At 40.2% G+C, this 21,298-nt stretch overlaps 1 protein-coding gene across 9 annotated transcripts in view; it reads left to right on the forward strand.

Annotated features, from left to right (window-relative positions):
• PDE10A (phosphodiesterase 10A) overlaps positions 1-20,935 on the forward strand; it is a 185,461-nt gene extending 164,526 nt beyond the window's left edge. For 7 of the 9 annotated variants that reach the window (XM_028723861.2, XM_028723857.2, XM_028723859.2 and 4 more), the window contains 11 exons: positions 709-895; positions 1,318-1,460; positions 3,613-3,696; positions 5,866-5,970; positions 7,349-7,499; positions 11,290-11,445; positions 13,186-13,358; positions 14,120-14,231; positions 15,994-16,074; positions 16,990-17,078; positions 20,350-20,935. In XM_028723861.2, coding sequence (XP_028579694.1) covers positions 709-895; positions 1,318-1,460; positions 3,613-3,696; positions 5,866-5,970; positions 7,349-7,499; positions 11,290-11,445; positions 13,186-13,358; positions 14,120-14,231; positions 15,994-16,074; positions 16,990-17,078; positions 20,350-20,464 — 1,396 coding nt within the window. In that variant the 3' untranslated portion in view covers positions 20,465-20,935. The remainder of the gene's footprint in view (positions 1-708; positions 896-1,317; positions 1,461-3,612; positions 3,697-5,865; positions 5,971-7,348; positions 7,500-11,289; positions 11,446-13,185; positions 13,359-14,119; positions 14,232-15,993; positions 16,075-16,989; positions 17,079-20,349) is intronic. The other 2 variants (XM_028723860.2, XM_077925839.1) reach the window with 1 other exon arrangement.
• The last annotated feature ends 363 nt before the right edge of the window (positions 20,936-21,298 follow it).

The following is a 21,298-nucleotide window of genomic DNA, read 5'->3' on the forward strand; positions in this document are numbered from 1 at the left end:
GTTAGCAGAACGGCAGCCCCTGCAAGTCCTGCAGCTAAGGTGTTGTGCTGGCAGTAGTTTGCCCCCCAAAGCAACCTAGCTGATGTATTCTGCACCAGCTGCAACTTCCAAACCAACCTCAAGGGTAGCCACACAGAACAGATTTCAGTGGTCCCAGGTTACCTGTCCATTGGCAATTGTGCTCTAGCTGTCCTGATTCAGGAATGGCCATAACCTCTCTTACTGGTGAAAGCTGGTTAAAGACATTCACTCTTACCCACCAAAGAGACCTGCACCTCCATTGATAGAGCTGGATCGAGGAGCACCCCCAAACTACATACCTGCTCCATCAGGGAGAGTGCACCCCCTCTGCCCTACCATACCGTCCACTATTAACTCCAACAAGCACTTCATGCACACTTGGCATCCCTTGCATATGGAGGTTTGAATTGGCTGGAATGCTTGTTGGGAATGGTGGCTAAATTATTTATCAGATAATTTATTTATTTATCTATCTATCAGAAAGCTCCAGCCTCACATGTGTTATGAATTTACCAGGTTCTTCTAGCCTTTATCCTGTATTTGCAACATGGAGATGATAATATTAACATTACAGGCTTGTTGTAAGGATTACAACTACATAACGCACATGAAATGGCTTTGAACATTATTGTTAGATGATGTCATGTTAAGAAAGTGAATGTTCACCCTTTTCCTTTTTTCCTTCAGGGAGGTAGATCTCTACACAGGCTACACCACCAGGAATATTTTATGCATGCCTATTGTGAGCCGAGGAAGTGTAATAGGTGTCGTGCAGATGGTGAACAAACTAAGTGGATGTGCCTTCTCTAAAACTGATGAGAACAACTTTAAAATGTTTGCAGTCTTTTGTGCTTTAGCCTTACACTGTGCTAATGTAAGTTTTGTTCTACAAAGATAGCCAAGTGCACAAAAAATGAAATTAATTAATTTTATAAATTTATATGATCAATTTTGGATTTGTATAGCAAAGTCAGTTGTACTAATTTAATTGTTAAGGGTGGTGCCAGAGATTAAACTGATTCAATTTTAAACTTCTGCGATTAAGATTTGATTGTTAATAAAATGGTTACGATTAAGCTGATTCTATCATTTACAGCTTTGTTTAATTTTTTTTAAAAGTCTTCAAATTCTCATGATAGTGACCATATCAATTTATTCTCTTTTAAAAGTATTCCTAATTATCCCTCAGAAATATCACCTCTGTGAAGCTAGACACAGATCTAAGTATTTGGCTTGAGAAAGAAAGTTTAGACTGTGCAAACAGCCATATCTTATATAATAAAATGCTTTATTTAGATGTACCACAAAGTTCGCCATTCAGAGTGTATCTACCGTGTTACTATGGAGAAGCTTTCCTATCACAGTGTTTGTACAGCAGAAGAATGGAAAAACCTCATGGACTGCAGACTCCCACCACAACTCTGCAAAGAAGTAGAACTGTATGTTTTTAATGTGATCTTTTTGATACAGAAGTAGGGTATTCCCCATGAACACTGGCAGCTCAGCAGCTGTTGCTGTTGCGATTATCAAAGAGCCACACTGGACATGGCAAATGTATCTTTTCAATGAGTATTCAGGTTTTTCAAAATACAAATAGCATCAGCGTAAGGAGGGGAGGTTGATGATTAACTGGATTTGAGTAGGCGTGGAAGGTTAACGAATTCACCCCTTTCTGCCCCCTGCTTATAATAATGAGGAAAATCTGAAGCTAGTATATGCATTGGGAGGAAATCCCCCATTGGTCTACACCTGACCAGGGAGTTAATGAGAAAGGTTCTGTGGATAACACCATCAACCTCACATTATTATGGCCAGCAGAGAACACCCAATGAAGTGTATGACCTCACATGGGTATAGGCTCTGAAACACTCTGGGACAATCCTGTGGTTGTCATGGTAGCCATGCTTCATTAATCATTTATATAAACAGAGTGGTTACTTTCAGATCTAGCGTATCTGCTGTGAAATACTGTGTTTCCAATGCACCCAAGTATTTTACTGAAGTCAGTGACAGGGAAATAAAACACCTGCTGCATTCAGCTATGAGGCAGGGCTAATTGATAATAAAACAACTAGCAGTTCTGTCGTTATGAGCCTCAACATGAGATTATGAATATTGACTTCAGAAGAATATAACTTTAAGTAACATGATAAAGTGGAATTTTAAATGTTTGGATTGCATTATTTCGTTTTAGAATATTCACTACCACTCAGGTAGCATACAAATTTGTCATAATCAAAAATCCATTATCAGCAACATTATCATTTCCTTTCATTATTCTAATTAAACATTCATGTACCCAAAGGCTTATCTGTTACATCTAACAATCATAGTATTTTCCCCCAGAAACTTGAGACCTATTTTTCCTTGTGAATATTCTTTCTCAGGGTACCTCCTAATGGGCTCTTCTTGGTCTAGGTAGTACAGCATCAAAGTTCTGGCAGCTGGTGCAGTGGTAAACCCAGTTGAGAACTGCAAAACTTGCAGGAGAGAACTTGCATGTTAAATAGATCTTGACCCCACCCTTCAAATGAAATTGAACCAGTGTAACTTACATTATACTTTATTGTGTTAATTATATGTAAGACCATAAGACTGTGTTCAAGGGAAATTAACAACATAATGCCTATCAAACATTTTAATAATGAATACCTCAGGTAACAAAACCCTCATTCATTCACCTGGACACAAATGGCATCCTGTAGTAAAATTCATAAATGATTGACACAAAACGCCTGTATCCTTTATAAGGATGGCAGAGAAGGAGGGGACCACACAAACTGCTGAGAAATCAAAGAAATGAAAGTCATAAACTGCAGCGCGACCCAGCAAAAACAGCAATTGCCTGTCATTCTTAACTCAGCTGCCAAGAGTTCTCAAGTTAATTCTGTCTTCTACCAGGCCTGAGGCAAAATCTACCCATAATTCCACACCTCATTTGCAGGTAGAGAACTGAGAACAGTCATTCTAGTGTCATTTCAACTGCCAAGATTCAACACTCCCCCTCAATAATTTGAGAGGTGGGGACTTACCGTACATAGGGGTGGCAAGGCTGCATCCTCTTTTCTTTTTTTTTAAAGGTTAAAAGCCACTGCTTATGGTGGCAGTTTTGGCAGCAAAGCAGCAGAGGTGGAACTATGGCTGTTACAGCAACTGGATCTCCACTACTACTGCTGCAAATATTTTGAACCTATTTTAAAAAGGGGGAGGGAAGCCTGCTGCTGCCATGATAAGCACTCCCCATAAACAGCACACAGTAATCCATGCCACCCTGGGCTCCTTTAGCCCATTTCAAGGCTCACATATTCGTATTGAACAAAGTCTGAAGTGAGCAAAAGGAGCCCATCCCTGCTTTTTACGGGAAATCACTCAGAAAGCTGTTTGTGAAGTGATGTCAGGCACTGTCTTAAGAAGGATAGAGCCTTGAATTATTATACCAGAAGCTAGTGAGAATAAATCAGCACTTTTTGATTTTGAAGTTGATGTTCAACAGAAGAGATTCTGGTGCAGAAAGCTTTTATCTGAACTAATAAGCATAATGTACATCCAAGAGTCTTTGGTTCTCTTAACTGTAAATTTCCTTCATAACAGATTCCACTTTGATATCACTCCTTATGAAGATTTCTGGCCATCCATTTTTATCTATATGATCCATCAGTCTTGTGGGTCAGGCTGGTATGAATTCATTTTTTTAACCTTTAATTTTACAACTATTCACACTGGTTTTTATATAATAAATGTTTTATTTGATTACCATGAAATGATCTGGCTGTGTAGGATATAGGATTATGTAAAATACTGTATTTGAAAATACTGAAGCAGGAAAGAGGATTTGAGATCTGTACATGTCTATACTATACAGAAATAGTGATTGCCTCATACAGCAAATTTATTACAATATTATTAGAAACAATTTTGAGGTAGTAAAGTGCAGCTAAAAAAGTTTAAATGGGGGGGGGGGGGAGAGAAGCTTTGCCTTTGATAGCATTTACTTACAACATAAAATATTTGCCAAAAAGGCTTTTTGAAATTTCTCCAGAATTTACAGTTTTTCCATTGGAAAATAAATAGATCCACCCCCTGCGAGTTTTTATTTATTTATTTCCCTAGAGCCTTCACATCTCTAAGTGTGAGCAAGGGCTGTTTCCTTATTTAAATCTCTAGAAGACTAAAGTGAAAGGGGCAGTTTTGGCTTGTGTAGATCTTCATGTGTGCCTCAGAGCCCTGCAGAGCTTTTGACTGGGAGAGTTGTCGTATCTTGTTCAGTTCTTCCCCCTCCCTTGAAAAGTATTTATAGTCTTAATTTCATTATGTTTTGTGTTGTATCCCGTGTGTGTGTGTATGCACACAGATATGCACCCACCTGGTTATATTTTAAACCAACATAAATATACTCACACTGAATTCTAGTCACACTGGAGGAAGGGAGTGAGGAGGCCATATTCTCTGATTCCCCCTTCCCTCTGCAGCGCCCTGCAAAGCACACCTGGAAGGGGAGAGGGCCCTCCAGAGCAGCATGGTAGCTGGCAGAAGAAAGGTAAAATCCTCTCTGCTACATCCATCCTTCAGTGGAGAGCCTCTGTTGCATCTTGATTCCCTGAGAGAATTGAAAAGACAATGGAGTGGGAATTGTAGGTTCAGCCCACAATTGTTTTTATAATGGAAAATCATGTTTATGCTTCTGAATTTGGGGCTGCATTTCCCTCGGAATGTGTCAGTCATGCTTCTGGCATTGGAGGCAGCAGTTAGGTGGGAAAGGGAGCTTGTTGTGAGCTGACTATCCTGTTTGGAATACTTCTACCTTGAATAATGTTATCAGAAGTTTCTGATGTTAGGCTAAACATTCTGCAAGCAGTATAATATTTACCTGTATTTCTAGCTTCACTTTTGATTATTTATATTTTACAACTTCAGCCTGTCTTGTATCACAAGTATATCACAAGTTCTCGGAAGAATTGGACCTACAGATAATGGCCTGGTTCGCGTGCCACACTAAGACAAACCATGGCTTGGCTTAGTTCAAGTGTGTAGTTAGTCTGGAGAGAGCTAAATCAGGAGCCGAGGTTGGAATGGCATGCTAAGCCAAGCCATGGCTTAATGCAGTGTAGCTGCAAAATTATCAGGAAAGAATGAAGACGCCACAATCTCCTCCCTGGAACTCAACCCGTGGTATGGTTTAGGATGATGTTTGAGTCAGGCCAATGCCATATTAAAAGTTTTCCTCGGACCTCTTTAACAGTTTTTCTGGAGGGAGCAGGGTGCTTACGTATGTAGCGGGGAGTTGGTGAAAAACCGTGTACTATAATTTGGGCAATTGGAAGCACTTACTAGTGGCAAATCCACCATTGGAAATAGTCCACCTTATAAACGTATAAAAGTTCACCTTTCACTTACAAGTTTTCTTAAAGCCTGCATGGAAAGTTGTGCCTTTTTTCAATGCAGGCATTTTTTTTTTTATGCATCAGTTAATCAACCTGTATATTAGGACAATGTGGATTTTTTCATGAATCCTGGTACAGGTTGCGATAATTGTCAGAAGGCCCTGTAATTTGAGTAGAAGAATTTAAAGGTACAACTCAGTCAGGTTGTTTCTTTAAATAGTGACTTGGCTTGTGATCACAAGCATGCCTTCTTGGAAGTAAGTACCCCTGACACCAGTGGGGCTTCTCAATAAACATGCATACGGTTGAGATGTAAGCCATAGATAGTGGCACTGTTCTAATGCTCTTAAAGCAGATTTTTCAGTTTTGAATTTTAAAATGTCTTAGTCAGATGTATTGTAACTATAGAGGCAAGGTAGTTCTCTTTCCTGCCTTGTAAGTCTGCCCCATTTTGCACATGCAGGCACAGAAATGCAGTCAGAAAGGAAGACAGGTTGAAAAAAGAAGATTCCAGTGTTTTGCTGTCAGCCTTGAGCCTTTATGTGGAATCTGATGTTTTGGAGGAAGGGTAATTAGAGCTTTTAGCCTAGACACCAACTTTGAACAGGTGGAGTGTGGGGGTGCAGGGGATATGTAAATATGATTTGCAATATGAGCCAAACTGTTATAACTTAACTTGAATGTACAGGCGGCATTAGCAGTGGTGCTCTTGAACCACTAGAAGTGTGTTTTTCTCAAAATAATTACTCTTTAAATAAATAAATAAATAAATAAATAAATGCAAAGTAGGCTGCTGAGAAATTACTTGCATATTTTTTTTTTTTAGCTCATGTTCCAGGGTCATAGTTGGAAGCTCTGTGGGACTCTGATGTGGACATGCAACTCTGCATGTGCAGAAGCTGTCCTACCTTCTGTGAGTTGGGAAGTGCATCCCTAGAACTCTGCAGGGAATAAGTGAAATATTGCCCTTCTTTGTATGTGTGTCAGCTTCTACACGTGTGCTCTGGAGCTGCATTATTACATTGTAAACAATTTCTCTTGGAAGTGGAAATTTGTACTGCAATTTTGCACCCAGGGCAAAATGTTAACAAAACATTCACATGTACACTTCCAGCGAGTAAGGGTGACAAAGCAAAGGGGTCAGGAGTGCTGCTTGAAGCCTGTGTCTTTCCTACCAGGATATGAGGCAGTAGTAGAAATGGACCATCACAGCTCCCTCTGTCACTGTAGAGAAGGACCAGCAGCAGCAGAAGAAAGCAGTGAGAACTGAGGAAGGAATGAGAGTATAATCAGTTTCTTTAGTGGTATTTCTGTACTAAGACACTGAAGGGAACCTACATTTGATATCCAGGCAGAGGTGCATCTGCTTTCCTCTTTTCAGCTTGGCCTCCATTTAGATGTGAACTCAACTTGTGTGTGGAATTGTATGCTAGACATTGTTTGACCAACATTATTCATTCCCTGCAAAAGCCAATGGCATTGAATCTGCCATTGACCTTTTTTCTTTAACCAGAATGTTTTGAAGAGCTGGACAACTTTCAGTGGCCCTCAGTTAGCTAACTTATTATTACTTTTTTTTGGGGGGGTGGACGTGAAAATGTATTATTTCTCTGCAGTACAGAAATATATTTACCATGGCTGTTAGGGCAGAGAGAAGAGAGGAACTTCTGCGCTTGCATGGCAAAGCATAAATTCTTGTTGAATAGATTTTTTCTTATATCATTATAAGCTGTTGCTTTGCATTTGCAATAGATTTTAAGTAAATAAGGCCAGTAATTTTGAGGAGAATTAAAATAAACTAAAATGCTTCTGCTAATTTTTGCAACCTTATCAGTGGAGCATTAAATAAAGTTTAGTGTAAAATCTCTTTTTATTCTGTTTGGTTAAAATAACTTACGTTTTTTTCTTTCACTTGCTTTATCTCACCATTCTATTTTTTTTTAAAGTTTTGAACTAGAAAAACTATGTCGATTCACACTGTCTGTAAAGAAGAATTACCGCCGTGTGCCCTATCACAACTGGAAGCATGCAGTTACAGTTGCGCATTGCATGTATGCTGTTCTTAAGAATAACTACAGGCTTTTCACAGACGTAGAAGTAAGTTTAGATTTTTTCCAGTATCAACATTCATATCTCAGACACGACGTGTAATTTCATGTTTGGATCAGTGTAAAATTATATTCAGCATGGAAAGGGATTTTAAATTTAAGAAATTTTTCATTTATAGTGCAATACTATACGCTATATCCCACTGAGTTCAATGTAACTAAGGGCCAGGCAAATGTGTATAGTATTGCAGCCTTAATCAACTGTATATTCTGTATACAATTGCAAACAGAGCATGAAGGCAGGACATGATGTGGTTCAGAAAAAGAACATTGCTGGTTTGAAATAAGGAATGTCTGCACTATTTTAAAAAGCCCAGGACATTGGCCTTACCCCTCCCCACCTTCTCACTATATAGAAGGATCTGGCAACTTCTGTTTCAGTGTATCTGAAGAAGTGTGCATGCACACGAAAGCTCATACCAAGAACTAACTTAGTTGGTCTTTAAGGTGCTACTGGAAGGAATTTTTTTTGTTTTGACTATGGCAGACCAACACGGCTACCCATCTGTAACTAGGTATAATAGTGATACATAAAATCAGAAATAGTTTGAGAAAACCCAAAAGGGCACAGCAGGGTTAGCTAACCTAGTGCCTTCCTGATATTGCCAGACTGCAACTCCCATAATCCCTGATCATTACTAGCTAAGGCAGATCAGGAGGATGTTGTATTGACTACCTCTGGGGTACAACTTTGGATAACAAAGGACATCTGGTTAACACACAGCTAGCCTTTAGACATCTCCATACAGATTGTACTATAGTAAGCCTGCAGCTTACGCACAATTAATTTGTGCGCATTCAGCTTTACACACAAGGCAAAAATTAAAAGGGGCAGAAAGGGGGCAGTTTCCCAGGGGAAATGATTTTGGCAATCCTACCCATCGTTGAACCCAATGGGTTTTGACTACACACGATTTTGGCTTTAGGCACGATCCCTGGAATATAACCCCCGTGTAAGTAGCAGGCTTACTGTACACTGACCTTTATTTTAGAAAACTTTATTTTAGAACATAAAACTTCATTTTAGAACATGGTAATTAGACTCATTGCGAAAATGAATTAAAATAAGTAGTAGAAATCCTGGGAAGTTGCTCGTAACTAAGAAGGGCATAACCCTCTCTCTGGAATCACCCCAAAATTAGAAGGTGGCCAGAAGGAACTCAAGTATTCTTCTGTGAAGGATCACCCATTGGTGTCCAGAGGCTGGGCTTAGCTTTATTCCTATAATAACTACGATCAGTGAGAGATCACCACCCAGTCCTCATTCTGCTTCTGCCGGGACAGCAGGGTTTTCTGTTCTAAACGCCATGCAATACATGATGACCCTTAGCCTACTCTTTCTCTAGATTCTCTTTCCACCTCCTCTGTCTCCCTCCCACATCAGGAAGGACAGGGAAAGGGGGGTGAAGAGAGAGAGAGACAATTGTACAGTGGCAAGACCAAAAAGCATTTAAATGTGAAAATAGTAGGAATTGTGCAACCAGATATTCTGCCCATTGGAGTATGGAAAGGCTTACTGTTCTCATTTTGCGTATCCTGCTCCTATGAACAGGCTTCTGAACCCTGAGGCTCACACTCTGGTTGTGCCTGAGTCCAAAGGAGAGTCTGTCCCTTTCCAAGCAGTTTTCTTCCTCTCTCGTAGCAATTATCTAGTTACCAGTTCAGTTTTCAATTGATATCTTAGTTGGGTCCTGGTGGCTTGGGGACTCATCCCAGTGGAGATGGGGAATTCAGCAAAGCCGGTAAGCCCTGTGCTGCATTTTTGTGGCATCCCATACTATTATTTGTTTCCTCTGTATCACGCAGTACTGACCACAGCCTGATACAATATATGCGGGTGCTCTGACCCACTAAATGTTTGTAAAATTCATGGCAGATATAAAAGGGTTCTCTTCTGTTGTTTTGGAAAAATAGCTGAATGTTGAAAAATCAATGCAAGTACTATTTAAGGCACTGTACAGAACATAGCAGTGACACGCTCTCTGCCTAAAGGACTTATAATCTATTAAGGCGGATGTCAGGTGTCTGGAACAGAGTAACTGAATATTTGCACACAGGTGACGTGCAGTTTGCTCTGGTAAACAGTACATACAGCATACATGAAAATGCCTCCGTTGTAGTTATCGTGTGATTTATTATCTATATAGGAATATATATAAACAAAGAAGAATCTTGTGGCACTTTAAAGATTAAAAATATATATTGTGGCATGGCCTTTTGTAGACTATAATCCACATATACAGATGCATGAAGCATTATTCAGTGTGGGCATAGGGGTAGAGCAGGGGTAGCTAACCTCTGCCCCGCGTCCCAGAAGGTGCTGAACTACAACTTCTGTCAGCCTCAGCTAATGGTTCAGGGATGATGGGAGCTGTAGTTTGGTGACATCTGGAGGACCACAGGTTAGCCACCTTTGGCACTGAGAAAAACAAACAAACCAGTGAGGTCAGAGGGAATAACATTCAAGAAATATAAGCCATGGGAATTACACTGAATCTTAAATTTAGGTAAAATTATTACAGTGATCATTCACAAAGCACTATTGATAGTACACACTTCCTTACATAGGTAAAATAACATCTGTGGAAAAAACCTTCTCTCTTCAGGCCACATGTTAGAGCTGAACTTTTTTTCAAAGTTTTAAATCAGCCATTTCCTCCTGGAATTTTGCTTTAGAGTTGCTTTGCTCAAGAATGGTTACTTACATTTGCAAAACATCAAGTTTGAAAGCAAACAGAAAAACCCAATTAGCATTGAGGACTAATACTGAAGTCATTTTTGGCAATGTATGATTTCCTAAATTTATTTATTGCACTTTGTACCATAGTGTGAAGCAATGCCTTGCAGATTCATTAGGCAGGAAAGATGATGAGATCCTAAACAGCTGCTGCCAGAAATTTGATAGTAAACAAATGTTCTGTCATGTATGGGCTCAACACGGTGCTCCTGTTTTCAGTGTCAGCCAGGTGTTTCTCATAATGCATTGGCTTTCTGTTTCAAGCCCAAGTCAAGATAAAACCCTAAATGGCTTGGACCAGGTTATCTGAAGAACGGTCTCCTCCCTCTTTTACATGTCCATCTGTTACAGAAGCCCTGCACTGACAAGGGAAGCACACTTGAGACAGGCCTTTTTAGTGGTAGCTCCCTGGTTGTGGAACTCTCTTCTGAGGAAAGTTCTGTGGTTTGAAGCAGGCAACCAAGACATATATTTATTCTGCTGAACTTTTAATGGCTTTTAAATAGCTATTCAGTTTTAACCTGAAGATTGCCACTTGTCCAGTTTTAATTTTAATTCTAATTTATTTGAATTAATTGTGGGGTGTATCTTAATTTATTGATCGCTTGTTTTTATGCATTGTCTTACTGGTATGATGTTAACCGCTCTGAGCCCAGCTTTGGCTGGGGAGAGCGAGATATAAATAATAATAATAATAATAATAATAATAATAATAATAATAATAATAATAAATGCACTAAATAGTTATTCCATTTTTGTATGCTTGCTTTAAAGAAGCGATAAAACCATAACATAAAAATGGAATTAATTGCATCTAATTTTTAGTATATTAAGTTATATGTTTTGTGGTTGCAAACCACCTTGAGGGTCTTTTGAGGGCCAAAGGGTGGGATATAAATATTTTTTTAAAATATAAATAAGGCTTGAGTGTGTTTTACCTGTTAATGGAATTGTTGGAATGTTTGGAGGGAATAGACTGACATCTAGTGGTACAAAATTAATCGGAACACTGATTACATATTCTGTCTGCTTACTTATCTAGCGAAAAGGACTTATGGTTGCATGTTTATGTCATGACCTGGACCACAGGGGTTATAGCAACAGCTATCTTCAGAAGTTTGATCACCCATTGGCAGGTCTTTATTCTACTTCAACAATGGAGCAGCACCATTTTTCACAGACAGTATCAATATTGCAGGTAAATTGCATTCCCAGTATGTTCTCTTTTTGAGCAAAAGGTAAAGGGAGGCTTTGATGGCACCTTGGATAGCTCCATGCATGGCTCAGGCTGGAGATTTCATAACAGCAGACCTCAAATGTTGTTTCAGCAGCAGTCATCTTTAGGCTAAAACATGGGCGGGCAAACTAAGGCCAGGGGGCCGGATCCAGCCCAATTGCCTTCTAAATCCGGCCCGTGGGCGGTCCAGGAATCAGCGTGTTTTACATGAGTAGAATGTATGCTTTTATTTAAAATGCATCTCTGGGTTATTTGTGGGGCATAGGAATTCGCTCATTTTTTCCCCTTCAATAGTTTGCCCCCCCCCACAAGGTCTCTAAGGGACAGTGGACCGGCCCCCTGCTGAAAAAGTTTGCTGACCCCTGACTAAGCCCTAGGCAGGAGTTTCAGCTCAATCTCAGTAGCCTTTTGTGATAGGAGCCATTTCATTTAAATGGGCCCAGCCTGCTCGAACAAGACTGGCTGCAAGCTCTGCACCTTTCTACAGGTTTGCAAAGAGTTCTTGGAAATAAAATCTTTCCACTACAATTTTTATATTTTCCCTTTATTTCATGGTTTATTGTAGAATATTTATTTATGCTTTATACCTACCAGTCCTCTTGTGATGAGGCCCTACATGCTACATTAAATAACTGTATAATTAATATTTGTGAAACAATGCTTGAAACCAAAAAGGAAACATAATTAGATTTAAGGAGAAATATTGGCATTACTTGTGTTTATTTATGATTTCTTAAATTTACATTGTAGTTCTAAACAGTGTTTCAAATCCATGCTTCCCAGAAATTTACCTAGAGATGATATGAAGTAATGTGGTGCAGTTAAATAACAAAAAGTGTTATTAAGGTATTTTCATAGATCCACACTGCCACCCAATCCAAACTTCAATCCAACTATTTGTTACAAACAACGCAGAGATGTTGCTAAAATTAGCAACCCTGTATTGAATTCTTCCCCCTCACCTGTTATGTGTATTGTGCACTTGTCTGCCCCATAAACACCAGCCAATGATGTAGAGCAAGAAAAGACAGCATCCTGATGTTACAGCATGGGTTATTTGGTGGCATCTCTGCTTCTTGTAATTCATAGTTTCAACTTGGAAAAGGTGTGGTTTGCACATAAGGCTCAGCCAAACAATATATTAACATTAACAAGCAAGTACAATATGTCAGTACAAAGAGTGGAAATCACAGTCTTTTTGCTCCTCTCTGGTCCAGCCATGCTACCTGGAAGTGAACCATGATTTGACTTAGTGTTATATGTGTACCCAGGCTTGTAGTTTGTCTTGCTCCAAACAAGCCGCAAGCTCTAGCCAAGGCTTGTTCTCAGCGTATCACTTATTTTGGGGAGACAAACCATGTCTTAGCTCTGGGTAGCACAGATGTAGTAGAACTAGGGAGGAGCAAAGTGGCCCTGATTTTCATTCTGTGCACCTGACCTCTTGCTCATTTACATTTAGCCATAGTTTGGCTTAGCATTACATGTAAACGAGGTTGGTTTCTGTTAGTTTCTCTTCCACAAAATTGTTTTTGAAAAGTTAGTGTGCCTAACTAAGCTTTGAAATGCTGAATCTTGTGTTACATACAGCAGTGCTGTATGTTTGAATGTGAATCAAGTTTAAAAGACAGTTCTAAAACAATGGTTTAAAATAGTTCAAAATAATATATTAGCTTGTTCATTTTAAAAATTCTGTTTTCATAGCTGGAAGGCCACAATATCTTCTCTAATTTGAGCTCTAGTGAGTATGAGCAGGTGCTGGAAATAATTCGCAAAGCCATCATTGCTACAGACCTTGCGCTGTACTTTGGAAACAGGAAACATTTGGAAGAGTTGCACCAGTCAAGATCACTAAATCTTAAAAATCAAGCACATAGGTAAAGAGCAAATGAATATTTATAATTCACTTTTAAGTCATGTTGTTTTAGCAGCGTCCATAGTTTTAATTTGCATTAAAGGTTTGGTTTACTGTGTATTGATGTCCATATAAATCTTCAAAAATAAAGGAATCATTAGAAGAGTCAAACTGTTAGCATATGTTGTGCAGTGCCTTTAAGCATGAAATCTTACATGAACTTGTTTATAGAAGTATAGTTGCAGAAACAAAATCTGAGCTACTCTGTGACATGCCTTACACAGACAAATAGATAATCAAAACTTGAATGCGTAACTCTGCCACTTTTCTTAAGAAAGTTTTAAAAATGAGATCTGTGAAAGGTTACAGCAGGGTTTGGGAACCTGTGTATTTACATATGTTTCTGGACTACAACACCCATCATTTTGACCAGGCATAGGCAAACCCGGCCCTCCAGATGTTTTGGGACTACAACTCCCATCATCCCTAGCTAACAGGACCAGTGGTCAGGGATGATGGGAATTGTAGTCCCAAAACATCTGGAGGGCCGAGTTTGCCTATGCCTGATTTTGACCATTAGCCAGACTGGCTGAGGCTGCGGGGATTTAGAGTCCTGCAACATCTGAATATTAATCAGATTAATATTAATCTGAACATCAAACTTAAGTTATTTCCGTAGCAATTTTAACTGCTGCTACATAAATATAAGAATATATTTTTAAACAAAATAGCAAATGTTACCTCTTTAAAATGCACAATAGCTTTCCAGTTGTTCTATTCTAGGGATCGTGTGATTGGGCTGATGATGACAGCTTGTGACTTATGTTCTGTGACAAAATTGTGGCATGTTACCAGAACGACAGCCAGCGATATATATGCAGAATTTTGGGCGGAGGTACGTGCATTTTATTGTTTATATGTTGGCATATGCACCGGTAGGCATGTGCATCATTAAACCTAATTTTATTGGAGGCATCAAGTACTTCTGTTTCACAGAGCAATTCTACCAAGTTGTGGAAGGGAGGAGTTGGAGTGGACAAACCACAGAATCCAAAGCATTGCTGGGCTCACACTGGGGGTTTTATTCCCTCCTCCACCCTTTTCTCAGCTTAAAAAAAAATATGCAGTGGATTATTATAAACCCACTTTAATAATATTTTTTTAAAAAACAACAACAACCCCAAAGAGAAGTGCAATAACAATATAAAACAATTATCATTAAAAGCATCAAAATTTATAGAGAAATACATGGGGCTAAGATTGAATGCCCTGATGGACTTCCTTGAACAGAAAGGTTTTTAGCAGGGGTATGGAACAGTACAACAAGGGTACCTGTCTACTGTTATAGGCAGGGAGCAGCAAAGCACAGGAGCTCTCACACTGAAATACTTATTACATATGTGGCGCAAGTTCCATAGAGTGGGTGTTCGAAGAGACACATAGGAAGCAAAGCAACCTTATGGCTTTATATATTATATAGTAAAACTTTGAATCTGGCTTACTAGTGAATCAGCAGTCAGGGTAGATCTTTGAGTAAAGGTATAATGCTGACTTAATCCCACTCCTGTCAGTAATCATGCTGTAGCATTCTGCACTAACGGCAGCTTCCAAACCAAGAGCAAGGGAAGCTCCCCACAGAGTTTATTTTCAGGAATCCAGTCTTGAAGTTACCACTCCCTGGACTACTGTGGTCAAGTTACCTTGGTCCAGGGACAGCCTCAGCTTTTGCACCAGCTGAAGCTGAGGAAAGGTATTCCCTGCTACAGAGGTCACCTGGGCCATTAGTGAGAAAGCTGAATCCAAGGGAACACCCAGACCGCTGTTCTTTTTGGCCTCACCCACACACAGCTATTTGGAAAGAATTAAAGCAGCTGTTTTAAGCCTAGTTCTTGCAAACAAAGAGCCTGTATGTACCACTGCAGATTGCAGGTGGAGGCACACGTTTGAATGCTTCTCCTCACAGAAAAGCTTCCTACATATACAATACTCACAGCTCAGGGACAAGATGAGACTAGTACCTTCCTCACTGAGATCTAGAGTTTGTAGAATATGGAAGACCACTCATCCATATCAGCCACCCCTGGCAATTTGTGAGAATCTGTGAGAACTATGTCTTCGCATTGGGACATGGAGATTTTTCTTCCTGTTTGATTTTTGTGGGACATGGGAGTTGCAGAGACTCTGTTTCTCACACAAAAATTCCCTCTCCCACCACCCCAGTGCTGTCAAGGTACATTTGAGCCCATCTATCAGGTTCAACATTCATGAAGGACAGGACTGTCAGCAGATATTGGCCACAGTAGCTGTTTGATATGGGTAACGTCAAATTCAGGGTCAATATGGCCCTGAATAAAAACTCCAGGGTGTGACTGGACTGGGTGGTGGGCAGGATGACTACATAGGAGGGGCTATTGCTTTCTTGCCTTGCTTGTGGGCTTTCTGGAGATAACCTAACTGGCTGGACTAGATTTCTCCTTGGTCTGATCCAGCTGTGATTTTCTGTGCTGAAAAATCATTTCCTTCAGTTGTTTTTCTTAATCCCAAGCCACTGATATTAATATATTGAGTTCTAAATACCTGTTTGTATATACATGAGAAACATTTTTGGACCAAATAACCTGGAATAACCCATTCTTTGGTCTTGCACTTTATTTTAGGGTGATGAATTGAAGAAGTTAGGGATTCAACCTATTCCTATGATGGACAGAGACAAGAAAGATGAAATTCCTCAGGGCCAAGTAGGTGTAAAAATGTTTGACCTCTCAAAAAGCTGCTTCTGGGGCTTGAGGGATCCTCTGGCATGGTGTGGAATGAGGAAATCGGAGAATCTGGCAATGTTAGAGCGAAGCCAACAAAACTAGAAGGGGCTGCCAAAGCTTATGGTAATAAGCAGGTACTTAAAGATGGCTGGAATTCTATGGAAGTCTGGTCATTAGTTCGTGGGTGAGTCATCTCCCCTCTCCCCCAAAACCCAGAACAAAAAAACCCAAGGAAATTACTTACTTGCTTATCTTCTGTTGACTTTGTGACAAACCCTAGTAGGAAATATCAAGATGGTTTTAAGCTGGAAGCTGGAAATACTGAAAAAAATAGGTCTGGTGCCAACCTATGAGAATAGGGAAGGGTCGGCCAAACTAAGGGCTCTTCTTTTGCATTCAGAAGGTCACTGATTCAGTCCCCAGCCTCTTTTGTTAAAATTATCTCAGGTAAGAGTGCTAGGAATGACCTCTCTGTATCCAAAAGCCTAGAGAAATCACTGTCAGTAAGAGTAGAAAATACTGGGTTAGATGGACAGAGTCAATACATGGACAGATAACCATATACAAGGCTAAAAGAGTGTTAGAACACTGGACATTCTCTTTTAAGGTTCAGATTTTTGAATCACTACCATAACTTTCAGTTCAGGCTTCAGAAGTTGTACAACTGCTGTACTTACTTGAGCTCTGTTTTTCTACTAATCTTAGTAGCAAGCTTGTTAACATACCCATGAGTAGTTATTCTAGGGGTCCCCCCCCCATTTATAAGACTGGTATTGCTAATAACAAATATCCAGACAATTTTCCTGCCAAGTAAATTTGTTACAACACCTTTCCAATTTGCTTAATACAGCTTATGTTGATTTTTATTCTGTTCTATTTGATTTTTTTTTCCAGATTGGGTTCTTCAATGCTGTAGCCTTGCCCTGCTATAACACCCTCTCACAGATCCTCCCTTCCACTCTGCCACTACTTCGAGCTTGCAAGTAAGCTATAAAAGTTTGCACAGAATCCTTTTTCCAGCTGCAGACCACTGCACATGCTATCTAGATATTCTTTCTGAAGTACAAAAGTTGAATGGGGGAGAGGTAGCCAGTCCTCCCTGGTGTTAACTAGATACCGTCTAGAACTGAGTAATTGTAGTGCATGTGCAGATCTTTGACTTGATGCAGAAGCAGCTCAGTAGATGAGATGGGCCCTCAACACAAGCTTCCTGGCAGGTACGTCACAGCTGCTTACTGGGAGGGAGAGGTGCAGTCATGGGGGAAGTCAGTGTGGGTGCTTCTGCAGGAATACCAGATTGGCTCTGTCAGTTTGCCTGCACAACACTGACCTTCCCTCTACCTTATCCTCCCTTTTCCCTCCTGAGAAGTTAGTGTTGCTGTTCTGCCCCACCACGGAAACCACTTCTGACTTTATTAATGCTTTGTCCTATGCCTCATGGTGGTTTTATCCTTCAAACCCAAATAGACAAGCTATAGGCATATTAAGAATGATTAGCTACTTAAAGGGAATATGGAATCGATGGAGGCACAAGAGAACTGGCCAGCAGTATCAGCCATCGTGTTTTATTTACAAGTTTACTTGAACACCACTCTTTGGGCAAATAGTTTATAAATCTTCTAAATAAACAAACATAGAACCCATCAAATGTGGCGAGCATATCCATGTTTTAAGCAGATAAATAAGCATGGAGGTTTTCTTGTGTGTCCCACCAGCATCTAAGGATGGAACTAGGGAGATGGCCTGATCTGCTTAGGTCTAGTCTCAGGAACACACTGCCTAGGGCAAGAGGCTCCCTTGCTCCCTCTCTGATGGTCTTGTGTGAGTGTTAAGACCTTTTTGTTTTAGAAAGCTTTTGGGCTATAAGAAGTCATTGTGACCCTCTTGGATTTAGATTTTGAAGTTGTTTGTGGAGAATTCCTTTTTACTTTTTGCTGGTCTGTTTTAATTGATTTTTTAAAAAGAATATTTTAGTGATTTGTGCTTCTGCATTGATATCCTTATTGCTGTATTGTTTCATTGGTTTTGGGTGTGGTTCGCTGCCTCAGACATGTTATGGAAAGGTGGAGTAAAAAAAATAGCTTAATCAAAAAATAAATATTGCCATCACTGCCATCTCAGCCCAGACCTTACTCAGTTAATGTCAAACTTTTCCATATGTTTGGTAGGTGTACTGATTACATGTCTTAAGTTAAATGCCTTCACCAGACAAGTCACACTTCTCAGCCTAACTTGCCTTTCAAAAATAAAGAGGATTTGGAGATGTTCCATAGTTGACTTTTTGTTCTTTTTTTCTTGCATTTCCCTGTAACTTCTTTATTTTTGTGTGTGTTTGGATTATACAGTTCATTAAATTATAATAATATAGTTGTACTTGGGGCTGTAAGCCCTGCTTACTCCTCTCACCAACCCTGCCTACCTGCCAAGGTCTTTGCCAATTCCCCTCACTCACACTTGGCCAGCCCCCTCCCTTGAGACACACACACACACACACACACACACACACACACACACACACACACAATTACAGCTCACTCCAATCCTGCCCTCTTTTAAAGGAGGAAGCTGCTTCAGAGGGTGATTTTCCAAAGAGCCTCCCCTTTCTCTTAAACCTCGCTGCAGCTGCATTTAACGGAGGGGAATAGGTGTTTCACAGAGCAGTTTGCCAACATACACCTCATGACCCTCTGATCTATCCTGGTGTAGTACCGAGCACCCAGGTCAGGCCCACCCACCTCATCCATCTAAGTTTTGGTAATATATATGTCAGGTCAGCCTCTTCATTCATGAACAAGTTGTGGATGTGCATGGTCTTATTGTGCAATGATCTGGCATTCAGTAGCAGCAGCACCAAACCAGAGCACTCAACGCATAAACTGCCAGTAACTTCTAGAAGAGTGGCAGGGCTGAAATGCTTCCACCCCAGCAGGAATAATATGCTAATTTCACTATGACAGGCAGCGACAGTTTAAGGCGTGTCCAATATGTGCATGACCATGCATATGTGCATCACACCAAAGACAGAAGTGACACGAAAACATCACAAAAAGAGGCAGGGCAAGGGCGGAACAGGGTGTTTGCAGGCTTTTTCAATTGTGCTTCAAATGTGCATGATTTCACTTAAATGTGCCTCCCTAAACTCGCAACCTAAAGGTAAATACCCTTTAGTGACACCACCACCACATGTGCCAGAGTTGCTGTTACAGTGAGTCATGCTCTGAGCCATGCTCCAGCTGTATGCATTCAGGCGGCAATCAAGCAGTATCACTCAGTGCAATCAGCAAAAACACTCACTTTTCCGCAGGCAGATATCTAACACGACAAACAGACTGATAGCTAAATTCCAACTTGATTCCCCAGTTAAATTGCAGTTTGATTTCCCAGCATGTGATAGCTTACTCATTAATTTGATTAGCAGGACTCTCTGTACATGGTGTAGGGGGAAAAACATATTTAAGAGTGATGGAAAATAAAACATTTAAATTTATTATTCTTGGAAAATAAGGTGAGTGAAAGGCAATGATGGGTTCTGTTCAGTCTTAGGGACTTCACTCTGGATTTGTGTAGTGTTTGCTCTTTAGCCTTTTCTTCTCCTGAAAGTATCCCCAAAAGCAGTGGAGGTTTAAGATCAGAGTTTTCCTTCTCCTAGATGGGCTACCTTCCTATGTTGTCGAGTCCTATCTACCCCTCATTTCCCTCTAGAGCACTGCCTTCTTAACCGCTGGACCCACTATTGGTCTCATCCATTCAATCAGCCAGAGCCTGCCTTTGCAGGCAGGGGAAGTCCCTAACTCACTGATGATTTGAGACCCATCAACCACCCTTACCTGGTTTAGCTGGCCAGTTGAAGCCATTCCTGGGGTGTAGCCACTGTTGCATGCTGATGGCTTCTAGAAGCCACAAGTGAGAGCTGAGTGCAGGGTAGGGACCAAAGGTGCACAAACTACCCCAGAAGGAGCACAACATGTTCCCTCCCCTAACACCCCATACACCCAGGTATTAGTAACCTAATTAGTACTTACAATGAGACAGAAACCCATTCAGGCCGAAGGCGACAGATTTGAACTTCTCAGTAAATTGTAACTGAGTGGTTTCATTCCGGAGTCTCCTTCTGAAGTTTGACAAAAATCAAAGGGCCTACGAGAGATCAAGCCCTATAAAATATTATTGTTGCTGACTTTTGTATACCATAGATATCTTATTTTGGAAATAAAGTAATTTTATGTTGAATGTTGACTCTTTTTGCCTCTCCAGGGAAAATCTTAAACAATGGGAAAAAGTGATACGAGGAGAAGAAGCATATGGATGGATGCCAGCACAGACAAATAGCCCTTCGACAGATGTGCTACCTGTGGAAATTACAGACTGATTCACATTTTAAAATTTCTTTGAGACTCCCACCACCTTTTAAGGCTTTTAAAAGGATAAATACTGCAAATTCTAACTGGGAAGACTTGTGCACCTTTCTTTTCTTTGCTGATCCAGTGTGTACAGAGAGACTGATGGACAACTCAACTATTGCAGAATCAGCTATCAAAGCAAATGCTTGGCTTGTAAATATAAGACTGTCTTTTTCTCATGGGCTACTTTGCTGAGGCCTTAATTTAAAATTGTTGGGCAAGGAAGGCAAATCTTGGGTGTTGCTTTTGCATTTTGTCTTTGTAGCAGAGATTTTCAGTGGTACTTACAACACTATACTGTGGCTGGCTTTAATGCCAGTTTCACTTGGGGAGTTCTTGGCTATACATAGGACATTTCCACATTGTTATTGTAAATGTTTATGTTTGATCTCTGTGCAATCAGCTCAGACGCTACCAGAAAATATCTGGGACTGAAACTATCTTTGAGTTTACAGTACTTGAATTAATCTTGCTGCAAATGTGTGTGGGGGAGGAGGAATTTAACATCCAGATAGAAGACTCCAGAAATTATTCTGTTTACATCATGGAACACTGCTCTACTGCAAACATGTTAAACATTTGAAAGGTATAACCAGTGCTATTTTTCTAGAAAAAGAGGTGCCAGAGCTTACCATGGACACCTCCCATGTTCCCTTATGATGGCAATGTGCCCACTTGAGAGGTGCTGGAACTGGGTTCCTGTGCACTCCCTGAAAAAAAGCCCTGGGTGTGACCTATGGTTCTTCAAAGCGATTTCATCAGCTACAATATGTGCCCATTTTTACAATGGAAATAATAGAATA

Source organism: Podarcis muralis, chromosome 3 (genome assembly GCF_964188315.1).
Source record: "Podarcis muralis chromosome 3, rPodMur119.hap1.1, whole genome shotgun sequence".
Classification (NCBI taxonomy): Eukaryota; Metazoa; Chordata; class Lepidosauria; order Squamata; family Lacertidae; genus Podarcis; species Podarcis muralis.